We start from the raw sequence: 25,809 nt of genomic DNA on the forward strand, positions 1-25,809 counted from the left end.
CTGGGTGAAAAAGAACTTCCTAGCGTTTGTTCTAAACCTGTCCCCTTTCAATTTCTCCGAGTGCCCCCTTGTACTTGTGGTTCCCCATAATTTGAAAAATCTGTCCCTGTCTACTTTTTCTATGCCCTTCGTGATCTTGAAGGTTTCTATCATGTCTCCTCTAAGTCTCTGCTTCTCCAGGGAGAACAGCCCCAGCTCTTTCAGCCTGTCAGTATATGAGAGTTTTTCCATACCCTTTATTAGCTTAGTTCAGGGGTGTCCAATGTCGGTCCTCGAGGACCGCAATCCAGTCGGGTTTTCAGGATTTCCCCAATGAATATACATGAGATCTATGTGCATGCACTGCTTTAATGCATATTCATTAGGGAAATCATGAAAACCCGACTGGATTGCGGCCCTCGAGGACCGACATTGGACATCCCTGGCTTAGTTGCTCTTCTCTGGACTCCCTCAAGTACTGCCATGTCCTTCTTGAGGTACGGCGACCAGTACTGGACACAGTATTCCAGATGCGGGCGCACCATTGTACGATACAAGGTCCCAAAAAACCAAGCTAAACTAAAACTTAGATTTATAGACCGGGTCATCACCAATTGGAGCGTGACTCAGTTTATGATATGAGAAAAATAATACATAGAAAGAACCAAAAAAAGAACAAGCGGCTACATTTTCTAGTAGGTTTGTCATTACCCTTAAGAGAAGGAAAAGAAAGTTTCAACTTGTGAAAACTTCTAGTGAGATGAGATCTGTAATTATTCCAATCTAAGGGAACAAGAGTGAGGAAAATGCCAAATAAAATCTTAAATGTGATGCAAATGGACTTGAATTGAATTTCGAGATGACCTGGGAGCCAATGTAATTCTTTGAGCCATGGAGACACAAGATCCAATTTGCTCTGGCCAAAGATGAGTCTGGCAGCCGTATTTTGAATTAGCTGAAGTTTCAAGTTTCAAGTTTATTTGAAATTTGATGAATCGCTTATACATAAATTACTAAGCGAATTACAATAAAATCCAAAATATGCATATGTTAAAATACAAGATATGCATACAACATATAAATTAAAAAAAAAAAAAACAACATCTCAGAAAAGGGGTTAGACCAACAGACCAACAGACAAAACTGGATGTGGAGGAATGAAGGGATAAAGTTACAATATTAATAATTTTGAAAAGAGGGAGACAATAAAGGGAAAAAACATTAGGAGGGGTATCTTTTTTTATTTTTTATTTTTAATAAAGTCTGTGCAAACTAACCTTAGGTATGCTTAAGTACAATGCAATAATCCAAATAAGCCAGAATAACTGACTGAACCAAAACAGAGAAATGTTGTTGGTGGAAATATGCTCCTTAACATAAGGAGGCTGAAAAAAAAACATTTCTTTTTATAAGAGAATTAATTTGATCCTTAAATGAAAGTGAGGAGTCAATAATGATGCCTAATAGGCAAAACGATCTGCAAAATCTATAAGATCCAGTCTGAACAAAAGCACAGCAGTTCAGTGATGGAAATACAACAATATTTACTAAAACACTCCTATTAGCCTGACATGACCATGTTTCTACCCCCTTGGGGGCTGCATCAGGGGCTGACTCGCGCCAGAAAATGCTAATCCAAGACCTCATTAATCTGGCATTATTTGTTTTGCTATGCATTTGTTTTAGTAACTGCTAGTTATAGGAGAACAGCCAGTTGCTGCCAGATTAATGAGATCTTGGATTAGCATTTTCTGGTGCGAGTCAGCCCCTGAGTCAGCCCCAAGGAGGGGAGAAGGGAGAGGGGGGGGTTAAAAAAACATGTTTTTATTTTCAATCTCTGATCTGCCGTGCTTTTGTTGATGATGTATTTAATACTGGCTGCTAAGTAGAGGCTGATAAAACTGGGAGGGGGGGGGGGAAGCTTAGGTTATAAGGAAGAGAAAGTTGAAGGAATGCTGAATTATGAAAAAATAACTAACTATAAATATGAAGGGAAATGTTTCTTTAAGAAGTCAAAGAGTACATGTTACCAAGAGAAAAAGAGAACAGAGGGCTTAATTGATATAATTTACATAACAGGAGCCATGTCTTTAATTTGTAATTAAATATATTATATTGTGGGTATTTCATAGAGTATATTGACCTGAGAACGTAACATAGTAGATGACGGCAGATAAAGACCCGAATGGTCCATCCAGTCTGCCCAACCTGATTCAATTTAAATTTTTAAATTTTTTCTGCTTAGCTATTTCTGGGCAAGAATCCAAAGGTCTACCCGGTACTATGCTTGGGTTCCAACTGCCGAAATCTCCATCAAAACCTACTCCAGCCCATCTACACCCTCCCAGACATTGAAGCCCTCCCCAGCCCATCCTCCACCAAACGGCCATATACAGACACAGATCGTGTAAGTCTGCCCAGTACTGGCCTTAGTTCAATATTTAATATTATTTTTTGATTCTAGATCCTCTGTGTTCATCCCAAGCTTCTTTGAACTCCGTCACCGTTTTCCTCTCCACCACCTCTCTCGGGAGCGCATTCCAGGCATCCACCACCCTCTGTGAAAAGTAGAAGTTCCTAACATTGCCTTTGAATCTACCACCCCTCAACCTCAAATTATGTCCTTTGGTGTTACCATTTTCCATTCTCTGGAAAATATTTTGTTCTACATTAATACCTTTCAAGTATTTGAACGTCTGAATCATATCTCCCCTGTTTAACAAAAAAAATGTGAGGAAAAGATCTCAGAAGCTCAGGGTCTACTGTAGATCACTGACCTGACCACTTACAGGCTGATTATAATCATCTGTCAAAAAAAAAACCCTCCCTCCTACCAAAACATGCTTAAACAGGAAACAATATTAAGTTCACTCTCAAACTTAAACATTGTTTAATATCAATAACATTCAGCAAATATCTTAGAAATATCTTAATCACCACTATTTAACTTTCTATAATCACTATTAAAAAGAATCTTCCGTTAGCAAGTTCCTCAGAATGCCATCTTCACTGGAACGTCGTGAAAAGTTTTTTTGTTTTTCTTATATGAAAAATCCTACTTCATTATTGATGAGATCAAGATGGAATTAGTTAGTCGCTAAATATTTGAACATTACTGTACTCATCATCCCCGACCCTGAGGAAGAATGAAATGCGGAGGGGAATGATACAGTTTGTTCCATGCCAAGCTAAGTAGCACTTTATAAAACTTCCAATATTTAAGAATAAGCACTGGCACTTTAGTATGAATTAAGACACTGAAAAACAAAAAAAAATTTTCACAACGTTCCAATGAAGATGGCTACCACACCAATTTTATAATGAAAGCAATAGTATGAGTGTGACTGAGTACTGAGTTACTTGCTAACTGAAGATTCTTTTCAATAGTGATTATAGAAAGTTAAATAGTGGTGATTAAGGTATTTCTAAGATATTTGACAAATGTGAGTTTTGTGCATACTTTAGGATTGTGAATAACATTCAGCAGAATTTTATTGTGGTTTGCAAGACACTTATCGTAATGCAATAGCTACCCGCACAAGTCAGATGCAAGAATTACAAAGCCCTATACAAGTGAGCAGGCTGACTCTATAGGTCAGGGGTAGGGAACTACGGTTCTTGAGAGCCGTATTCCATTCGGGTTTTCAGGATTTCCCCAATGAATATGCATGAGATCTATTTGCATGCACTGCTTTCAATTCATATTCATTGGGGAAATCCTGAAAACCAGACTGGAATACGGCTCTCGAGGACCGGAGTTCCCTACCCCTGCTATAGGTAAACAAACTATCTTTCAGGAAAATGGCACCGATAAAGCACTTACTGGGCTTCAAAGAAAGAGAAGGGCAGAATAAAAAAAAGTCAGCCTGCTCACTTTTATAAGGCTTTGTAATTCTTGCCAAACCTTGCCTTGTATCAGTCTGTCCTGGGATTTTGTGTTGGGTTTTTTTAAAAACAAATATTTGTCTGCCACCAAGCTCTTTAATGTGGTATGATTTTCAATTAAGGCATAAAGGGGTTCTTTTACTAAGGCGCACTAAACAATTTAGCGCATACTAAATGCTAATGCGCTCATATAATATAATGGGTGCCATAGCATTTAGCGCATGCTAAATAAGTTAGCATGCGCTAAATTGGTTAGCGCACCTTAGTAAAAGGACTCCAAACGGTTGATCATTTTCCTTTTTTCTTTTAGTAAATTGTGATTTTTGCAAAACAGACACGTGTGTTTAGTAGGTTTTCTGACTACTCAAGGCGAATATTGCCCAATTATACATGTTTGTGTTGCAAAGGTTTTCTTCTTTGGCATATATTTTTCAAATATATTATGAATATATTATATAAGTATTTTTTTTAATAGAACTTGAGTATTTTATCTACTTTTTTGTGTAATATATATATATTTTTTTTTGTGTGTGTGTATGTAATATATATATATATTTTTAATAGAAATTGAGTTATTTATCTACATTTTTTATTTATATATATATATATATATATATATATATATAAATATATATACATTATATAAGTATTTTTTAAAAGCATTTTTTATATATATTTATATATATTTTTTATATATATTTTTATATAAAAATGTAGATAAAATATTCAAGTTATATTAAAAAATACTTATATAATGTATATATATTTTTGTCCAAGATTTTTAGGGGTCCTTTTACTAAGGCGCATTAACCGTTTTAGCGCATGCTAAATATTAGCGTGTACTAAACGCTAACGCGTCTATAGAATATAATGGACGTGTTAGCATTTAGTAAAAGGACCCCTTAGTGTGTTGTTTGCTTATTTTATTCGGTTTATAAACTTCTAAGGAAGGTACTTTTTTTTAAGTACCAAAATGCCGAGTCTTTTTGTTATTCTGTAAAGATCCCCTTTTGGAAGCATCTCTTCTCCCACTCTTTGTATTTGCTTATGAGTTTCCTGGAACAGGTTTGGGAAGTCCTAATTTGTTTTCTATATAAATTATGTATGTAGATCATTGTCTGGGTCTAATAAAATTATTTTTGCTAATTTCAAGGACATCTCCAACGTCCATCATTAAGCATGGAATCAGTCAGTGTAATTTTCTAATCATTGTCCGTGAAAGCTCTATTTCTAAAAGCTTTATTGTTATTAGAAATGAAAGAAGCTGCTAATGCATGTAAGATATGTAAATTTTCTGACTGTCCTCATTTGCCTATTAAATTATGCTGCCTTACCACCTTGGGCTCCGTTCCTGTGAAATTTCAGAGGTCAAGCAGAACATGTGTTGGACCGGTACAGGCAAGTCTCATGCATGCTGCAGATGTGGCGATTTACCATGAAAGGTACCTAGATCAGTGTTCTTCAACCACCGGTCCATGGACCAGTGCCAGTCCACAGAAATTTCCTGCCGGTCCACAGGGCCAGCATGTGCATCAGGCCCAACACAGTGTTCTTCAACCGCCAGTCCACGGTGCGATCAATGCGGCGTTATCTTCGAGCCAGCTCCCTCTTCCTAACTGATTCAGTGCACAAAGCCACGGACAGTGGCTCCTACGGACATCCTGCGCCTGAACCGGAAGCCTTCTCTCTGACATTGCAATGTCAGACGGAAGGCTTCCAGATGAGGCACGGGACATGCAAGGTGCCATTAGTACTATTATGGGGGCGGGGTCTGGGGTGGAGATTGGGTAGAGATAGGCAGGGTCTGGCCCACAACTTTGCCCAGTGTTCTTCAACCGCCGGTCCACAGAATAATTATTTTATTTCTGCCGGTTCATAGGTGTAAAAAGGTTGAAAAACACTGACCTAGATAACTCCAAGCTAAGTTGGTCTTTGCATTTGTAACTTGCATTTTGTTGAAGAACTGTAAACTTGTAAGCCAATGCATGCGATGAGACTTAACTAGGCCAAGCCGCCATATCTCTAATAAATCAGAAAAACAGAATGGGAGTCCCTCGAGAACTGATGGCAGCCATTCAGTGAGTGGTGCGGGACCAGGCAGGCTTGCCGGAAGACATCAGGAGGCAGCCACTGGGATTAAACAAAGGGGGGGGGGGGGAGGGGGGATGGTCCTGTCCCATTCTGAGTTAAAAAAAAAAAAAGGTCACGTTATCAATGGTTGACTTCTTGAGCTACAACCTGACACAGCATTCTGTACTAACTGTAACAGTTTTAGTGAGGATGCAAGGAGCCCCTTTCAGACACTAAGGGACTCATAATCAAAACTTAAACACATCTAAAACTCACCCAAGTTGGCCACTGGACGACTTAAGACAGGTCATCCAAGTGCCGATAATCAAACCGACTTTCTGGACATGCCACGGGACTTTTTATGCCTCTGAATGCCTCTTTGCCCTCAGAACTGAAAGGGACATATCTGGAGGAGTGGTTAGGGCAGTATGTGGGCAGGATGAGGGCCGACCTAGACTTAGTTGTCCTACAGGGGATAATTGAATGTTTTACTAGACATCCTGAATGAGAAACTTAAACGCTTTGAGTTAGATGATGTAAAAACAGATATAAGTGCCAAAAAAGGTATCCAAAGTGACCAGATAACCACTGCAGAGACAAAGTAAAGACCCCCACATGCTCCCCCAGTGTTCACTGGCCCACTCACACCCCACAAAGATCAGAATAAAAAAGTATATAGACAACTCCAGAACATTAGTACCTGGTATAGGAAAGCCTAGTACAGCTGCACACAAGTGTCTTAAATAGCTTGGGGGATGGGCTAGTGAACCATAGTGAGGAGAATCCAGGCCCAAAAGTCACTCTAACCACTACATTTATGGTGTAACATGTGCGTCCCCCAAGATCCGCACCCCCCACCCTACTCTACTGCCAAATAGATGGCACCTGCAGCCATTTGGGCTATTGGGGTTGTACACAGGTGGGTATAGTGGATTTTGGTGGTGTTCTGGTGAGATGTTTATCTGGCACCCTTTTTGTGAAGTTCACAGCAGTACCCTGTAAGGTGCCCCACTGCTCTGTTGCCATGTCTGGGTGGCCAGTCCATTACAAGATTGGCCCCTTCCACATCCAAATGGTCTTGTTTTGGGCATTTGGGACTTGGATGAAATTTTGGTCAAAAATGTGGTATACAGATAGACATCCTGGCGGTCTGGACAAATAGACATTTTTAAAAAATGGGCATTTACCCACTGCTGACTTTGGGCCCCTTATGCCCAAATCGGACTTGGATATATGTTTGATTATGCCCTTCTAATGGTCCACACACAGGGATCCTTTTACAAAGCTGCGGTAACACCAAAGCCCATCCTCTTCCTTCGGTGTATTTGCCATGGGAGAATCAACACCGCCGCTTTGTAAAAGGAGCCCCTAGCATACAATCTGAAAGTCAGGCTCTAACAACGGGCCAAGTACTTCTTATCTACCAGCCATCTCTGAGCTGTTGTAAGTTTTGGTTGCTACGCTATTCCAGCACATCTCTGCCTCTGAAAATTCTAGTTTTCACAGCCCCAATAGTAGCTCAAACACCACCAGACTTCTAAGATAGTCTAGAGAAGAAGGTCTCTGTTGAAATGAAACAACACTAAACTCCCATCTTACCCCCATTTTTTTTTTTTTTTTAACAAAACCACAACAGTGTTTTTTTAGTGTGAGCCTGTGCTAAAAACTGCTATCGTGGTTTTGTACAAGGGGGGGGGGGGTTAAAGAAATAAATGGGACAGTATCTACTGGAGGTCTACCAAGTCCTTCAGCATAGTCACAAATCACGCTACTGAACCAATAGGAAAATGTCTGGGAAACATTCAGGGAGCTCAGGTGAATATGGCAAGACAATTGGAACATAAGAATAGCCTTACTGAGTCCATCAAGCCCAGTAGCCCGTTCTCACGGTGGCCAATCCAGGTCCCTAGTACTTGGCCAAAACCCAAAGAGTAACAACATTCCATACAGAATCTCAACGAATAGCAAGATTCAGGAATCCCAGAGAGTAACAAGATTCTAGAATCCCAAGGAGTAGCAACATTCCATGCTACTGATCCAGGGCAAGCAGTGGCATCCCCCATGTCTTTCTCAATAACAGACTATGAAAGACTTATTACATTACATTATATTACAGATTTCTATTCCGCCATTACCTTTCGGTTCAAAGCGGATTACAAAAAGAGTTATGGAAGAAGGGCTACAATGTTAAATCAGAGGTTTCCAAGAGAGGGAAAAGTAGGATCTGAGGTTAGGGAGGGGATGGTAAGAGGGGGGTTAAGCTTTATCATGGTATTAAGCTTTATTAAGAGATTTCTTGAAGAGTATAGTGAATATATATATATAGAATATATATAGAGTGAATATAGAGTATATATATAGTGAATTTATAGAGTATAGTGAATATATATATAGAGTGAGTATATATATATATATATATATATATATATATATATATATATAGTGTGAATATATAGAGTATATTTCACTTATCTGTGAAGGCTAGACATATTAGCATGCTACAGAAACTGAAAATAGAAAAAAAAACAGCGTCATTGAAATAGTTAGTGAAACAAAGTTTGAGATGAAAAAAATTGAATTGTTCATTATATAAGCTAAATTATCACGCAGTCAGAAAATCATTAGCAGTCTCAGCTGTGGTCTATTGTAAAATGAAAGAGATAAAACATGCTTCAATTAACAACTGCTTAGTTGTATTAATCACTGTGATATCTAGTGGTGAGATAATCCTTGTACCTTAGTTTGCAGGACAAAAAAAAAACAGCCTACAGTAGAATTTGGAAATACAGTATAAGAACTGACTTAGTGATGAAACAACAGTATGAGAGTATGTTTCTTAATCTGCAAATCCAAGTTACTGTTTCTGGTTAGAAGAGCATGATTATACATATAGCGGCTGCAGATGGAGTCTCCATATCACCAATCTCACAATGGTATCCAGACTCAAAATGTGAATGCAGAAGCCATGCTAACAGGAACCAGAGAAAAAGATTTCTTGATGGCTGCCCTAGGGTCGCAGAAGTCCCTCTAGAAGAGTGCCAGGGCAGGGATTATTGTATCTGTCGGGTCTAGAGATGCTGCACAGGGGGATGGGAGGGAGGGATAGAAAGCTGATGCACATTAGGGGAGAGGGGAGAGAGGAAGAATTATTGGACAAGGGCTGGAGAAGAGGAATGGAGATGCAATAAAGGAGTAGAAAGGGGTGATAGGGAGAAATTCTGCATATGGTGGAGGGAAATAGTCATGCATGGAGGAGAGCGAAGGAGAAAGGTTGGACAAAGGGTGGAGGGCAAGGAGAGATGGTGCATGGGGAGAGAGAAAGAAATGTCGCCATGATAATGGAGGGGAGGAAGGGAGAGATGCTGCATGGAGGGGAATAGAAAGGCACAAGATATGGATTTTTCATTTTTAGTCTTTCCAGACTACCTCTAGTATTTCTAAGCAACCACTAGAGGTTGGCGGCCATCTAGAGAATGGAGCTAGGGGCAGAAACTAGTCTAGTTCACTCCCGCCCCCATCGCCTTGCTAGACCATCATGGCATTTAGGTAGGCCTGGGGAAGGTTCCTATTCTAAATGGGGAGTGAGAGGAGAATTGCCTACTTGTTGGAGGAGCGAGAAGGTGGATTTTTAAATTTTTTTTTTTATTTGTCGGAGTGAGGGTGGAGGACATCGATACAGCACTTATGCAGATCCTGTGCACTATTCAGCGAGGACTAGGGTTACCAGATTTTCCATTTGGAAAATCCGGATTCCCTAGACCCGCCCAGCCCCACCCTGTTGTGCCCCAGTCCCACCCCCAATCCCACCCTAGCCCCATCCCCACCCATGGGTTTTGAAAAGCCGTCCGGACCCCAGACATGTCCGAGGAAATCCAGATGTCTGGTAACCCTAGCCAGGACCCACTTAAGTATCTTATATGGGTCCTGGCTAAATACTGGAAGGGATATGCATAAGGCCCAGAAGCCTGACACAATCCCATTAGCTGCCAATATTCAATTTTGGTGCCTGTACATGGCCCAGTATTGAGCATCAGGGCCTTATTCTACCTTCAGCGGTCAGTGTTTGAAAAACTGCTGACCACCACCAGCTGAATATTAACTAGAGAATATCTCTGTAGAAAGGAAGGCCTTGCAAAGCTGGGCAGCTCATTTGAATCATGGCTAATGAAAATACTGCCCATTTTTATTCAGAAAAGCTGTGCACATTGCAATGTGGAGCAGAGAAATTTTACCTGGACAATGGAGGGGAAAAGGAAGGAGAGAGAAAAATGTCAGGTCCTATAATGCACTGTCAAGCTCTATTAGTTACCGCACTGTCATATCAAACTCGTAACATCACCACCCCATGCCGTATGAGCCCTTGTCCTGTCATATCCTATTAAGCATTGTCATGCCTTTGAGTACTATCATGCTCCCCTATGTATTGTCCTATCATGTCATGATCTAAAATGGTCTTTCATGCTCTACATTACTATACCCCGTTATGATTTATTATGTATATAAACTTGTAACCCTTTCCGAGCTCTTCTGAGAGGATGGGCTATAAAGCGGTTATATTGACACAGGTAAACCATGATTTGAATCTTTTGGCTATTGGACCCTTAGCTCACTAGGAGGCGCCGATGTTATATTTGGTAGAGCGTTTATAAAGACACAAATTGTTCACGTTATTCTTGATCATGAACAATGATGCACTGCCAATGCCCGGTGCCAAGCTACGTCTCTCTTTGTAGTGTCTGCTGTGCATCTGATTAACATGAATTAAATGCCAGTTATTAACATTTTGTAATTAGTTTTATAGGAACATTCATAATCATTACATACCAAAGATGTATTACTGAGCTAATGTTCTGTGTGTGCTATAATTAATAATAAGATAATAATACCCCTAAGGTCAGATGTTATAGCTGCCTAGAGACCACTTTGGCCAAGCTAGAATGCTATCAATGCCTTCATATCAGATTCTGCCGGCAGAATGACTGTTACTTTACCAGCTTACTAAATAGCACCTATCGCGATGGCAGTAAGGAAAGGCCTTTTCTGGAATGAGCCAAACATTATTGGGGGGGGGGGAAGGGCTTTCGTCGTCGTCAACCATCCATGGGGTGTAGCAGCTTTGGTGTTCAACCAGCGACATTCTCAGGAACATAAAGAGCTAATGAGGATGCTAATGGTTTTCTGACTGCGTGATAATTTAGCTTATCTAATGAACAATTCTTTTTTTTTCATCTCAAACTTTATTTCACTAACTATTTCAATGACGCTGCTTTTTTTTTTTCTATTTTCAATTTCTGTAGCATGCTAATATGTCTAGCCTTCACAGATAAGTCTTTCATAGTCTGTTATTGAAAAAGACATGGGGGATGCCACTGCTTGCCCTGGATCGGTAGCATGGAATGTTGCTACTCCTTGGGATTCTAGAATCTTGTTACTCTCTGGGATTCCTGAAACTTGCTATTCGTTGAGATTCTGTATGGAATGTTGTTACTCTTTGGGTTTTGGCCAAGTACTAGGGACCTGGATTGGCCACCGTGAAAACGGGCTACTGGGCTTGATGGACTCAGTAAGGCTATTCTTATGTTCCAATTGTCTTGCTATATTCACCTGAGCTCCCTGAATGTTTCCCAGACATTTTCCTATTGGTTCAGTAGCGTGATTTGTGACTATGCTGAAGGACTTGGTAGACCTCCAGTAGATACTGTCTCATTTATTTCTTTAACCCCCCCCCTTGTACAAAATTTGATTAAATCGCATTATCAAAATTTCAATGCGATATACAATTTAAAAAGAGGTCAAGACAGACACCACTCGTAGCAAACAATGATGTAGACAGCGACAAACATAGACAAAGGGGAGTGGGGGGCGGGACTACATTAAAATTATAGAAAAGAGGAGCATAAATGGGAAGATTATTTTTTTTTTTTTTACAACAGGTTGGCCAAAAGTAAGTGCCTTTTGCATGCTTAAATTTATACAATCAATATATATTATTCAATGTCATTTTAACCTCTTTAATTTCTCATTATATTCTATCCGGGCTTCAGATATGCCATTTGGTCACCAAAACACTTTTCATGGTTGCCAAATATATTCCATGGCTATGGCTTCTTCACCAGCCCCGTTTTATTCCTTTTTTCTTCATGCGTTTTATATATTTTTCCTTTAAACCGTTAAAGTGCTATGTGCAACATCAATATCTTAATATTAAAAACTTATCTTAGTTTTGTCTCATCGGGAAGGGACCTGTCATTTTGACAGGTTTCGCCGGTAGGCTGCTTCAAGAAAAGTCCCCAGCAAGGATAACAACTGCAGTTAAAAAGGCGATAAGCGACAAGAAATCATCCTTCAAAAAATGCAAAAAGGAACCAACAAAGGAAAACCAGGTAGAGCACAAAAGACACCAGAAACAATGTCATCAAGAGGTCAGGAAAGCAAAGAGAGAATATGAGGAGAAATTGGCAGGAGAAGCAAGAAACTTCAAACCCTTCTTCAGGTATGTGAAAGGGAAACAGCCAGCCAGAGAGGAAGTGGGACCACTGGACGACGGAGACAGGAAAGGAGCGATAATAGAGGAAAAAGAGATAGCTGACAGGTTAAACGAATTCTTCTCGTCAGTCTTCACCAGAGAGGACACATCCAATATTCCGGAACCCGAGGTAATTATAAACGGAGAACACGATGAAAGGCTGGTACAACTAGAGGTAAGCAAAGAGGATGTCCTCAGACAGATAGACAGACTGAAGAGCGACAAATCACCGGGCCCAGACGGCATTCACCCAAGGGTACTAAAAGAACTGAGAAACGAAATAGCAGAGACATTTCGCCAAATATGCAACCTCTCCCTAAAGACAGGGGAGATCCCAGAGGACTGGAAAATAGCAAATGTCACGCCCATCTTTAAGAAGGGATCAAGGGGTGACCCGGGAAACTATAGGCCTGTAAGCTTGACCTTAGTTCCAGGGAAGATGATGGAAGCAATGGTAAAGGACAAAATCTGCGAACACATAGAAGACAATGGACAACTGAAGGCGAGTCAGCATGGCTTCTGCAAGGGAAGGTCATGCCTCACGAACTTGCTGCACTTCTTTGAGGGAATAAACAACCAGATGGATAAGGGGGAATCCATAGACATCATTTACCTTGACTTCCAAAAAGCCTTCGACAAGGTACCTCACGAGCGGCTACTTAAAAAGCTGTGGAACCATGGGGTGCAAGGGGATATCTACCGATGGATCAAACACTGGTTGGCAGGCAGGAAACAGAGGGTTGGAGTGAAAGGCCAATACTCAGACTGGCAATGGGTCACGAGCGGAGTTCCACAGGGGTCGGTGCTGGGACCTCTACTATTCAATATATTTATTAATGATCTGGAGACGGGGACAAAATGTGAGGTTATCAAATTTGCCGATGACACCAAACTCTGCAGCAGGGTTAGAAACACGGAAGACTGTGAAGACCTGCAAAGAGACCTAACGAGACTGGAAGACTGGGCAAAAAAGTGGCAAATGAGTTTTAACGTAGAGAAATGCAAGGTCATGCATGTAGGGAAAAAGAACCCGATGTTCAGCTACAAAATGGGGGGAACACTGCTAGGGGTGAGTACCCTTGAAAGGGACCTGGGGGTGATGGTCGACACATCACTGAAACCATCGGCGCAATGTGCGACAGCCTCAAAGAAAGCAAACAGAATGCTGGGCATCATCAAAAAGGGTATCACAACCAGGACGAAGGAAGTCATCATGCCGCTGTATCGCGCAATGGTGCGCCCGCACCTGGAGTACTGTGTTCAATACTGGTCGCCGTACCTCAAGAAGGACATGGCGATACTCGAGGGAGTACAGAGGAGGGCGACTAAACTGATAAAAGGTATGGAAAATTTTGCATACGCCGACAGGTTAAAAATGCTGGGGCTGTTCTCCCTGGAGAAGAGGAGACTTAGAGGGGACATGATAGAAACCTTCAAAATCCTTAAGGGCATAGAGAAAGTGAATAAGGATAGATTCTTCAAACTGCGGGGAGCCACAAGAACTAGGGGTCACTCGGAGAAATTGAAAGGGGACAGGTTTAGAACAAATGCTAGGAAGTTCTTTTTTACTCAGAGGGTGGTGGACACATGGAATGCGCTTCCGGAGGATGTGATAGGCCAGAACTCTGTACAGGGGTTCAAGGAGGGCTTAGATAGGTTCCTGGAGGATAGGGGGATTGAAGGGTACAGATATAACTTGAGGTAGGTTATAGAAGTGGACAGAAACCACTTCACAGGTCGCAGACCTGATGGGCCGCCGCGGGAGCGGACCGCTGGGCGAGATGGACCTCGGTCTGACCCAGTGGAGGCAACTTCTTATGTTCTTATGTTCTTATGTTCTTTCCAAACTTGTCTGCACCATCTCGATCCGCATAGCTTTTTTTGAGATAAGAGGTTAAAATGACATTAAATAATATATATTGATGCTGAATGATTTTCCAATGTCTAACTTTTGACTGCGGGATATACTGTACTAAATTTATAGAATAGTACCATAATTACTCACACAACATGCTCAATGTATCATTGGGGAAAGGCATGGACCATCATTTAAGTGGGCTACTTCCAGAATAACCTTAACAAAGAGCTCCTACTATAATCATCACACTTACAGATACGTTAATATAGTAGTCTAAGACAACTATGATCAGAAGACCTCTGCACATAGGAAAACGCAACCAAAATGTTTGCTCCTTAATTTCAGTACATACAAGACCTGTAACAAAGCTAGCACAGTCATTGGTCTAAAAAAAAAACAAAAAACCCTCCACTAAAAAACTAGTGTATTCAATGTTTTCAATTCTGCAATCCTAAATCCAATCCAAGCAGTTTTGCTTCCATCAGATCATCTTATCGTAACTTTACGTTGCTATTTATCCCCAACAGGTCCTGTCGGACATTACCTACTAAAATGTACATATTACATTTTCGCTCAGCAAATTGTATTTCTATACTATTGCCTCCTGAGGTCTCTGATCTCTGTATTTCCTCTGAATATCTACTTATTGTATTTCGCTGAATGTCCAGCACTCTTGATTGTAAACCGCCTAGAAGTCGCAAGATTGTGGTGGTATAGAAGAATAAAGTTATTATTATTATTATCATGCATAGTTTGATTATCCCGACCATGGAAAGGTGGGGCGAGGGATTAACCTGTCATTATTCAGGCAAAGATCCGTGGGTGTACCCTTTCCTTCCCGTGCTGTTTTGTAGAGATTGACAGAGACTGTTGACCGGGCAAAGGTGCATCTTGGCCTTTGGCAAAATTCAGATTAAATGGGTCTAGTGGTCTTTATCATCATATCATATTGTTTCTATGTATATAAAGTAATGCCTGAAGATATATCTGCAGAGTTTCCCCAAGAAAAGCATGAATTTTTGGAGCATGAAAAAAAAAAAATCAATCAATAAATTGTGAGTTAATCACTGCTTATTTTTCTACTTTTTGTGGTTCAGGTCTTTTGCAGTGCTGAGCGCTTGGCTTTTCCCTAAACCCCTCAAATTCTTGAAGTTCATTTGAGGTTAAAGCCCTTCAGGCAGCAGGTTTAACTTGTCAAAAATGGGATGTCGGCTCGTCCGATGCATAATTCTGTATTAGTTCTAGGAATGGGCACGAGAATTCCATTGTAGCACTTCATTAAAACAAATTTACATAGAAGATAGGAAATGATGGCAGATAAAGATCATATGGTTTATCGAGTCTGCCTGTTCATTCTAGCTACTAAGCTCTGCAATTCCTTCCTCTCAGAGATTCTCTATGCTTGTTTCATGCTTTAAAAAAATTCAGAGGAGGGGACGGGATGACAGCAGAGTTGATGGAAACAACAGCTGCTAAAATGGTGGTTACACACACACAAAAAAAAATTATTGCTCCATAAGAACATAATAAGAATATAGGAGCTGCCATACTGAGACAGACCGCAAGTCCATCAAGCCCAATCTCCTGTTTCCAACAATAGCCAACTCAGGTCACAAGTATCTGGCAAGATCCCAAAAAGAGTAAAACATATTTTAGGCTGCTTAACCTAGGAATAAGCGGAGAATTTCCCCTCATTCGTCTTAATAATGGGTTATGACTTCTCTTTTAGGAAGTTAGCCAAACCTTTTTAAAACCCTGCTAAGCTAACTGCTTTTATCAGATTCTCCAGAAGTGAATTCCAGAGTTTAATTACACATTGAGTGAATAAATACTTTCTCCTGTTATGTTTTAAATCATTATATGCCCCATAACTCTAGTATTTTATAGACCTCTGATCGTATTGTATTTCTCCTGAGCTGTCTTTATCCAGGCTGAAGAGCCCTAGCCACTTTAGCCTTTCCTCATAGGGAAGTCATCCCATCCCTTAGATCAGTATCACCCTTCTCTGTTCCTTTACTAATTCCAGAATTGTACACAGTATTTGAGGTGTAGCTGCACCACGGAGTCAGTAGTTCCTGGAGGACCCCCAGGCCAGTCGGGTTTTCAAGATAGCCCTAATGAATATGCATGACAGAGATTTGCATATAATGGAGATGCCAGGAATGCAGATCTGCTCCATGCATATTCATTAGGGCTATCTTGAAAACCCGACTGGCCTGGGGGTCCTTCAGGACAGGTTTGGGAACCACTGACGGAGTGATACAAGGGTAGGGTTACCAGAAGTCCAGATTTGCCCGCGGACAGCTTGTCAAAACCTGGCACTTTGGTCCAGGTTTTGTAAAGCTGCAGAGATCGGGGCCGAGTCTGGAGTGCATCTGTGCCTACGTGGATGTATTGTGGCGACGTCACATGCATGCACGCATACATGCAACCTCATCACACTGCATCACCGCATGCACAAATGCACTCTAGACTTGGCCCGAAGAGACGAGGTTTGCAGGGGCTGGGTTGGAGGGCGGGGGGGGGAATGGGGCAGAGGCGCGTGTTCTCTTTTTCCAGATGCAAAACCTGGTAACCCTATAGGCTAGGGCGGGATTGGAGGGGCGGGACTGGGATGTAATGAGGCAGGGGGAGGTAGAACTAGTAGGGGTAACCCTGGAATACTGTGTCCAATACTGGTCGCCATACCTCAAGAAGGACATGGCAATACTCGAGAGGGTCCAGAGGAGAGCAACGAGGATGATAAAGGGCATGGAGAACCTTTCATATGCCAAATGGTTGGACAAGCTGGGGCTCTTTACCCTGGAAAAGCGGAGACTGAGAGGGGACATGATAGAGACTTATAAAATCATGAGAGGCATAGAGAAGGTGGAGAGGGACAGATTCTTCAGACTAGCGGGGACAACAAAAACAAGAGGTCGTCCGGAAAAACTGAGAGGAGACAGATTCATAACGAATGCAAGGAAGTTCTTCTTCACTCAACGGGTGATAGACACCTGGAACGCGCTTCCCGGAGAGGTGATAAGACAGAGTACAATTCTGGGGTTCAAAAAGGGACTGGATGACTTCCTGGAAGCGAAGGGGATAACGGGGTACAGATAGAGATTTACCTTACAGGACATTAAGCGAACAGGGTATGGACGTTTTAGGTTAGGTAGGGAACACTTACAGGTCATGGACCTGGGGGGCCGCCACGGGAGCGGACTGCCGGGCACGATGGACCCCTGGTCTGACCCGGCAGAGGCAATGCTTATGTTCTTATGTTCTAACCAGTAGGCACCCATGCTCAGTAAAAAAAAAATCCAAACCATAAGAAACACCATTTAAATGACTTGAGTTTCAAGATGCCTACCAGTGCCTAAAAAAATTTGGTGCTGTAAGTGCATCTCCACAGATGCTTTATGCTGCCTAATACCAATGTGGGTGTGGCTAATGCCAGAAGCGGCATTAGGCAGTTTAAAGCACCTATGTAGGCACAATTCATGACAAAAGATAGGCACCGGAAATGTACAGATGGCGCCACGGCGTGATTGACGAACGATCAGCGTCCGCATAGAGAATCCAGGCCATTGTGCAGGATAGAACCAATATTTAGTTTGCTTAAAGGGGATACAACCACCAAACCTGAAAAAGCTCTTTAGAGCCTGTGATCGCTCGTCACGTCACATCCAATTTGAGACAAATGTATTGAAAATGTATATTTGAATGTAGTGCGACTAATCCCCTCACATCACTAAAGGATTTCAGATTCCCCACAGCCTCTCTCTTCTGCCATTATTATGCGTCTAGCAGATACAGCTGAATGATACGTCTTAGATCACCCCTATTTTCCGGTTAGTGTAATACCATGCCTGTCACTGGCTAATGAATTTCTTTTCCTCTCCATTCTCCATTCCGCTCGCTCGCTTTCAGCTGTCATAGTTTATTGAAGCTAAGGAGTGCGTCAAGAAATCTCAGCACCCTTGCGAGGGCTGTATGGAAATTACCAAACTGACATTTTCAAAATATCTCGGAGATTCTGACTCTCAAAGGGATTGTAAACGGAAGCCCAGATGATTACATGGGAAGCCAGCATCATCCTATCCCCCACCCCCTTTGTCCATAACTTTAATATGAAATAATAGGCTTATATGTACTATAAATTTCCATCGCTATGCGTTAGCTGTCATATTTTAAAAGCTGGTCATTTTTAGCTCAGACACACCCCCCTCCCCTTTTACGAAACTCCAACAGCGGTTATTAGCGCAGGGAGCAACGCAAAATGCTCCGCGCTGCACCCGACGCTCATAGGACTTCTATGTAATTGAACACAACCACTTCACATTAAACAAAGACAATTAAGCAAGAGACTGAGATACCTGGAAAGCATCTGCTAAAGAAAATAAAAATTAAAGATAAAACAGAACGAATTTCTTCAGTCCAGCTGTAGTGATCTATAAAAGGTGTATTAAAAACAGCTGCCAATTAGAAATTCATTTTGCAATTGCTTCAAAAATTAAAGGCTTCTACTGAATTAACAATGCAACGAGAAGTCTTACCAAAATTTTCAAGATCTTTTTTATTAATATAAAAACTACAGCATGGAAACACATTGATCTTAAAATATTTTATAGGCCTGATAATTCAGCGGTGATCAGGGCTTTGTCGACTGTGTCAGTGTCAGGTCATGTTGAGGTGCCAGCACTTTTCCAGGTTTCTGGAACCTTCTAACTAATATAGTCAATTACCGATATTCAATTCATTAAAATGCTATACCAAGAATACCGTAACATAAATTAATTAAATATTTAATTAATTGATTTCTTTAATTCAATTCATATCCTAAAAACTAGCAAAATTTATTTAGTCTACATTTAAAATCTACAATGACATGTAATACAAACTGCAAAATGCTATTAAGAACAAAATCATAGGCTGGGAAAAGCTACAGGTACTATCTAAAGCTTTAAAGTAGAGTCCATCAATCAATCTTCAAGGTTCTTAATGGTGTTAAGTTTTGAAGCCATCAAGGCCCAATGAAGCTCACTTAACTTGATGATAAGTCAATTAAAGTCCCAATATCTCCTTGAGTAGTAATCTGTAGGCTTGACCAGGCCAATTGTTCCTTATATTAATGATCCTGCTTTTCCAGCCTATGATTTTGTTAGTAGTAGCATTTTGCACTTTGTATTACATGTTATTGTAGATTTTAAATGTAGAAGAAATAAATTTTGTTAGTTTTTAGGATATGAATTAAATTAAAGAAACCAATAAATTAAATATTTAATTAATTTTATGTTATGGTATTCTTGGTATAGCACCTTCTAACTTGTAGCCAGTTAAGTGGTAACCCATAGCGGTTACGATAAAACAATGTTATTGCATATTGAAGAGTGTAGCCAATCTAGGAGCAGACTATTGAAACTGGGACTGTGTTTGAGAGACTTTATAAGAAGGGCCAATCCTGTAAGGCTGGGAGGTGAGAGGCCGATATGCACGGATGGGGAGAAGGACCTTGGAGTGATAGTGTCTGAGGATCTGAAGGTGATGAAACAGTGTGACAAGGTGTTGGCTGTCGCCACAAGGATGCTAGGCTGTATAGAGAGGTGTAACCAGCAGAAGAAAGGAGGTGTTGATGCACACCTCTACAGGTCATTGGTGAGGCCCCACTTGGAGTATTGTATTCAGTTTTGGAGACTGTATGTGGCGAAGGATATAAGATGACGAAGCGGTCCAGAAAAAAGCGACAAAAATGGTAAGGGGTTTGAGACAAAAGATATACGGGGAGAGGCTGGAAAAGCTGAATATGTATACTCTAGAGCAGTGGTTCCCAACCCTATCCTGGAGGACCACCGGGCTAATTGGGTTTTCGGGCTAGCCCTAATGAATATGCATGAGAGAGATTTGCATATAATGGAAGTGACAGGCATGCATATGTGCTCCATGCATGTTCATTAGGGCTAGTCCGAAAACCCAACTGGCCTGGTGGTCCTCCAGGATAGGGTTGGGAACCACTGCTCTAGAGGAGAGGAGGGACAGGGGAGATACGATACAGAAGTTTAAATAATTCAAAGGTATTAATATAAGACCAAATCTTTTCCAGAAAAGGAAATTGGTAAAACTAGAGGACCTAATTTGAGGTTGAAGGGTGGCAGATTTAGGAGTAATGTTAGGAAGTTCTTTTTCATGGAGAGGGTGGTGGAGAAGAAAACGGTGACCGAATTAAAAAAAGTGCGGGATGAACACAGAGGATCTCTAACTAGAATCTGAACTGGCAAACTTTCATGGTCTGAATCCCTCCAAGGAGATGGTTTGGAAAGGCTAGAGTAAGCTTCAACGGCAACTCTAGTAGCTGAATCCTAAGGACAGTATCGGGTGGACATCTAAGGTTTGTGGCCCATAAGACGCACACACAACAAAAAAGAATTTCATCGTGAAATTCTAATGTGTGTAATTACAGGGCAGACTGGATAGAGCAGTGGTTCCCAACCCTGTCCTGGAGGACCACCAGGCCAGTCGGGTTTTCGGGATAGACCTAATGAATATGCATGAAGCTGATTTGCATGCCTGGCACCTCCATTATATGCAGATCTCTCTCATGCATATTCATTAGGGCTATCCTGAAAACCTGACTGGCCTGGTGGTCCTCCAGGAGAGGGTTGGGAACCACTGGGATAGACCGTTCGGGTCTTTAGTTTCCATCATTTACGATGTTACCATGCCTGATTCTTCTCCTTGTAAGCACTTAAATAACGAGTATTTTGACTTCCTACCTGCAACCTGTGCATTTGTGCGAGATCATGAAGCCAGCCGTGAGCCACGCTGACAACTGTATTTAGTCCAATAAAATATCACATTCTACTTTATTTTTATTTATCATCCTTTATTTCTATACGTGACACGTAGCTCCATTGGAAGAACAGCAAAACGCAATAAATGTGGTCATGTTATTTGCTATACCCCATTTAAACAAAATTAGTGAAGCGCTGCAAATATTCCTGACAACTTGAACTCTGCTCAACATATCTGTAAATATTTATAGCACTTCAGTGGTAGCAGCAACTGAGCTGCATTGCACCTTTCAGCCTCTTCCTGCTCACCCTCTCCAGTCACCGTAATGGAGCTCCACACCGTGGAGATATCACAAAGAGGTACTGTATAGTTATCTTCACTGATTAGATAACAGGAACAAAAATTAGTCAAAAATTGCAAATGCCCTCGTTCTTAACAAAAAGCCACTCCTTTGAACGTGGGGACAACTCCCAAACTCTTGTTAAAAAAAAAAAAGGTCCAAACTAGGCTACAACACATGAAAAACAGATTTATGGACATTTGCCAATTAAATTAAACTACCTATTTTTCCCCCAGCTTTTGACTTCTGGGTTGCCGTCCATCTCTACCGATACTATTTTTGGACATCATCAAGTTATTGATCATTATTGAGCTTTTCTGAGCACAGGCTGAAGATGGCAGTGCCAAATATATCACTGAATTTCAAAAATGGTAATCCAAACTGCTTGCCTTTTAAGAGCTTATCCCCGCATTAGGCTTATCACTGGCCGCAGCAGTATTTGCGCCGACGCTCATAGAATTCCTATGAGCGGCGGAGTTAATACCACCACAGCTGGCAATAAAAAAGTCTAACATGGCTTCGTAAAAGGGAATGCTATATTTCTAGCTAGCCAATTACAATTCAAATCAGAAAATATGGAAATGCAGTCACAGTGTAAGGAAGTAATATACACTTTAGTACATCTTTACCTCGTTCTTCTGTTTCAAATAAGATCAACACCCATATGTGGACTTTCTACTTCATTTCGGCACCTTTGCACAGTGCGACACTTACAAACATTATCCCTTCTTGTTCTGATCACCATTAATCACACAATTCACCTATTTCCACATCATAATCTGCTCACATTTATATTTATCAGACATGTTTACAGACCATTTACAACTGTAGGATCCCTGAGGAAGACATTTAGGTCGAAACACGATCCGTGTTGGGTTCCTTGCTTAAAGTTGTGGATGTTTATCGACTCTTGTTCTAATAAAGTCTACATCAGCTACATCAGTTTCCACAGCCCGTTTGATAAGGAAGCCATCATCATCCTTAAATCTCCTCATTTGGGGGGGGTCGTTCTGTAACATGGGCACTAGCAGTTCTATACCAATTACACATGCAAATGTTTACAGAAATGGGGCACGATATTCAAAGGGTTTGTGCTTCTAACTTTGGGCTCCTTTTACTAAGCTGTGTGATGTACTGTCACACACAAAATGGAGGAAATACTGCCGAAGGCAAAGTTCCTCTTTTGAATAACAGTCCAGATCCAACAGTTGACTATATAGTGTTAGTTTATAACAGATTTATGCAGTTCTTCCAACTATACAAATAAATATAAACTCCAACGTAGTGCCTTAATGTTTCCTGTTAAGGAGGAAGAAGACCTCAGAAGCTGTGGGAGACAACGCTGTCCCGGAGCTGTGAAGGAGAGAGCTGTCAAAAGTCCTCGCTCCCCTGCAGGCTTCTATCATCTCTTAACCCTTTCAGGACCATAAGGATCGTAGGCCAATTTTGTGGTTTTGACGACATTTTTATGGTAAAAGGGCTGCAGATGCCAAAAAATTAATTTTTTTGGTGAAATATCATTATTTTTATTTAAAAAATCACACTTCTGGCTTATGGACAGTGTGGCAAGTGAATCTTCTCGTCAATCTGGCAACGACGCTAATGAATGAATGTCGGAACCAGTTTGTTTACATAAAGGCAGTATCATATGGAATCCGTACATATCAAATTTAGAACTGTAGACTATCCCAATCAAAATTTATAGGATTTTAAAGTTATGGGACAAATATGTCCCTTGGTCCTGAAAGGGCTACGGGAAACATTAAGGCATCACACTCAGGGGTCCTTTTACTAAGGCGCGCTAATTGATTTAGCACACGCTAAATGCTTACGCACCCATAGAATATAATAATCGTGTTAGCGTTTAGCGTGCGCTAATCGTTAGCGTGCGTTAAATCAGTTAGCGTGCTCTAAAACGGCTAGCGCACCTTAGTAAAAGAGGAGGGGAGTTTATAGTTATTTATATGTATGTGGAGCCATTTTGTATCCAGTGCTTCCTAAGAATTTAAAGGTTGTTCCAACTATAAACATTCTAGGACAATATCTTGACCAAACTCTTTCCCTTGAGCCCCAGGTCAATATTTTAATAAAAAGGCGTTCCTTTTTTATAATGAAAAAAAAAAAAACCCAAGAAAATTCTTTGAACTTGATCATTTCCGTTACTGGTACAATCCTTATTGTTAACTAAGGCCCACCACAGTAATTGGCTCTGTAAATCATCACCGAAACCCAATGGATTTTAATGGGTTTTGGTACCGTGGCTTTGTAAAAGAGGGTGTAAATTAGATTATTTAGGGGCATCAAAACAACTCATCCAAAGATTTCAAACAATTCAGAATACAACTAATATTTCATTTAAGTAAATATGCTAATATATAAAACATATACCACTTAATATGGGAAATACACTACCGAAGCAGCATAATCCTATTCAGGAAGGAAGGCCTCTGATTCGGAGCATACGCGTAGTCCTATCATGGACTGAACGGTCAGCGTAATGTTATAGCTCCATACTCCAGTCATAGGCCAAACAACCTGGACTTAATTTTTTTGAAACTTTTTCTTAAGTGAAGCTTAAATAATGTGATTTAAAAGTCCAATCCTATAAAATTTAAACTTTTAAACTTTAAATGTATTCACAGTGCATTTCTCACTTAATAGGCACCTGAGTTACTTATCTCAAGCAGTTTTCATTCTTGCTTGAGCGTCCCGTTCTTTATTTAGTGTGATTGCCTGTCTAATGCCTGAGCCGACACGGCCAGCGTTTCGTGGACAACGTTTTAGGTCCACTGTGTCAGGGCCAGTAGCCAGAGGACATTAAGGCATCGAAGTTCATGCAAACCGATTTGAATTGACTCCCCAGTCATTAGAAGCTTCCAATAAACAATAATCCACCAGGAGCTGCCACACATCATCCCCCGGCACGAAACATTCCATCTACTTCCTGTCAAGCAGCTCCTGGTGGATTATTGTTAAAGCCCTGAGTGCACTAAAAATGTTAGCGCACCTTCTTAAAAGGAGCCCATAATCCTGAGTACCTTTTCTCTCATTTGGAATCTGGTGACCCTAGGCAAATGAATGTCAGGCCAAACTTTATAAGCATAAAATTTTAAACTGCCTGAATTTAGATGAATTTTCAGCTGAAAATGTATGCTCAGAATTTTGGTTGAAAATAGGACACAAATTTAGGGACTAACTTAGGCACTTGGCTTTTTTTTTTTTAACATTGGGCCCATAACGTAGGGAGAATGAGAGGGCACTCTCTAAAGTTGAAAGGGGATAGATTCCGTACAAACGTTAAGGAAGTTCTTCTTCACCCAGAGAGTGGTGGAAAATTGGAACGCTCTTCCGGAGGCTGTTATAGGGGAAAACATCCTCCAGGGATTCAAGACAAAGCTGGACAAGTTCCTGCTGAATAGGAACGTGCGCTGGTAGGGCTAATCTCAGTTAGGGCGCTGGTCTTTGACCTAGGGGCCACCGCGGGAGCGGACTGCTGGGCACGATAGACCACTGATCTGACCCAGCAGCGGCGATTCTTATGTTCTTATGAAACATTCAAGGTACTGAAGGGAATAGACTCAGCAGATAAAGGCAGGTTGTTCACCCTCTCCAAGGTAGGGAGAACAAGAGGGCACTCTCTAAAGTTGAAAGGGGATAGATTCCGTATAAAAATTAAGGAAGTTCTTCTTCACCCAGAGAGTGGTGGAAAATTGGAACGCTCTTCCGGAGTCTGTCATAGCAGAAAATACCCTCCAAGGTTTCAAGACTATGTTAGACAAGTTCCTGGTGAGCAAAAGCGTGCGCTGGTAGGACTTTGAGCGTTGGTCTTTGGACCAGAGGGTCACCGCGTGAGCAGACTGTTGGGCATGATGGACCAATGGTCTGACCCAGGAGTAGCAATTCTTATGTTCATGGAATTTCTGTGGGCATGTGTCCTCATATGTATGTAAGTGCCAAAAGTCTGTGTAACATTACATAAGTATATGCCCAGATTTTATAAAGAAAATCCGGCACCCATGTGTGTGTCTTTACTGAACAGGGCTCCTACCAGGCACCATGTTATAGAACGGACCTGTTTACATTGCAAAAGTGGTTTCCCTGTACAAATATCCAGAGCTTAATTTTTCATGTTGCCTTGTGGGTAAATGCCACAAAGGTTGGTACTCATGACAGGCTATTTAAAATTCAACTTCAGGCAGCCAGGCTTGTGATATGCATGCTCCTTCCACAAAGTGACCTTCCAATCCCTCAGCACAGTAACAGAGCATGGATAATTTCATTTCGTTTTTTTCCTACCTTTTCTTCTCGTCACATCAAAGCTTCTGGGTTCCTACAAGGTAAAAGAAATGTGTTTGAAGTACTGCATTGGCTATAAGCATC

The 25,809-nt window shown here is 41.1% G+C and overlaps 1 protein-coding gene across 5 annotated transcripts in view; it reads right to left on the reverse strand.

Moving 5' to 3' along the window:
• The window catches only part of FSTL4 (follistatin like 4), a 529,137-nt gene that overhangs the window by 234,649 nt on the left and 268,679 nt on the right, over positions 1 to 25,809 (reverse strand). For all 5 annotated transcript variants that reach the window (XM_033927446.1, XM_033927449.1, XM_033927448.1 and 2 more), the window contains one exon: positions 25,726 to 25,759. In XM_033927446.1, coding sequence (XP_033783337.1) covers positions 25,726 to 25,759 — 34 coding nt within the window. The remainder of the gene's footprint in view (positions 1 to 25,725; positions 25,760 to 25,809) is intronic.

Source organism: Geotrypetes seraphini, chromosome 18, assembly GCF_902459505.1.
Source record: "Geotrypetes seraphini chromosome 18, aGeoSer1.1, whole genome shotgun sequence".
Classification (NCBI taxonomy): domain Eukaryota; kingdom Metazoa; phylum Chordata; class Amphibia; order Gymnophiona; family Dermophiidae; genus Geotrypetes; species Geotrypetes seraphini.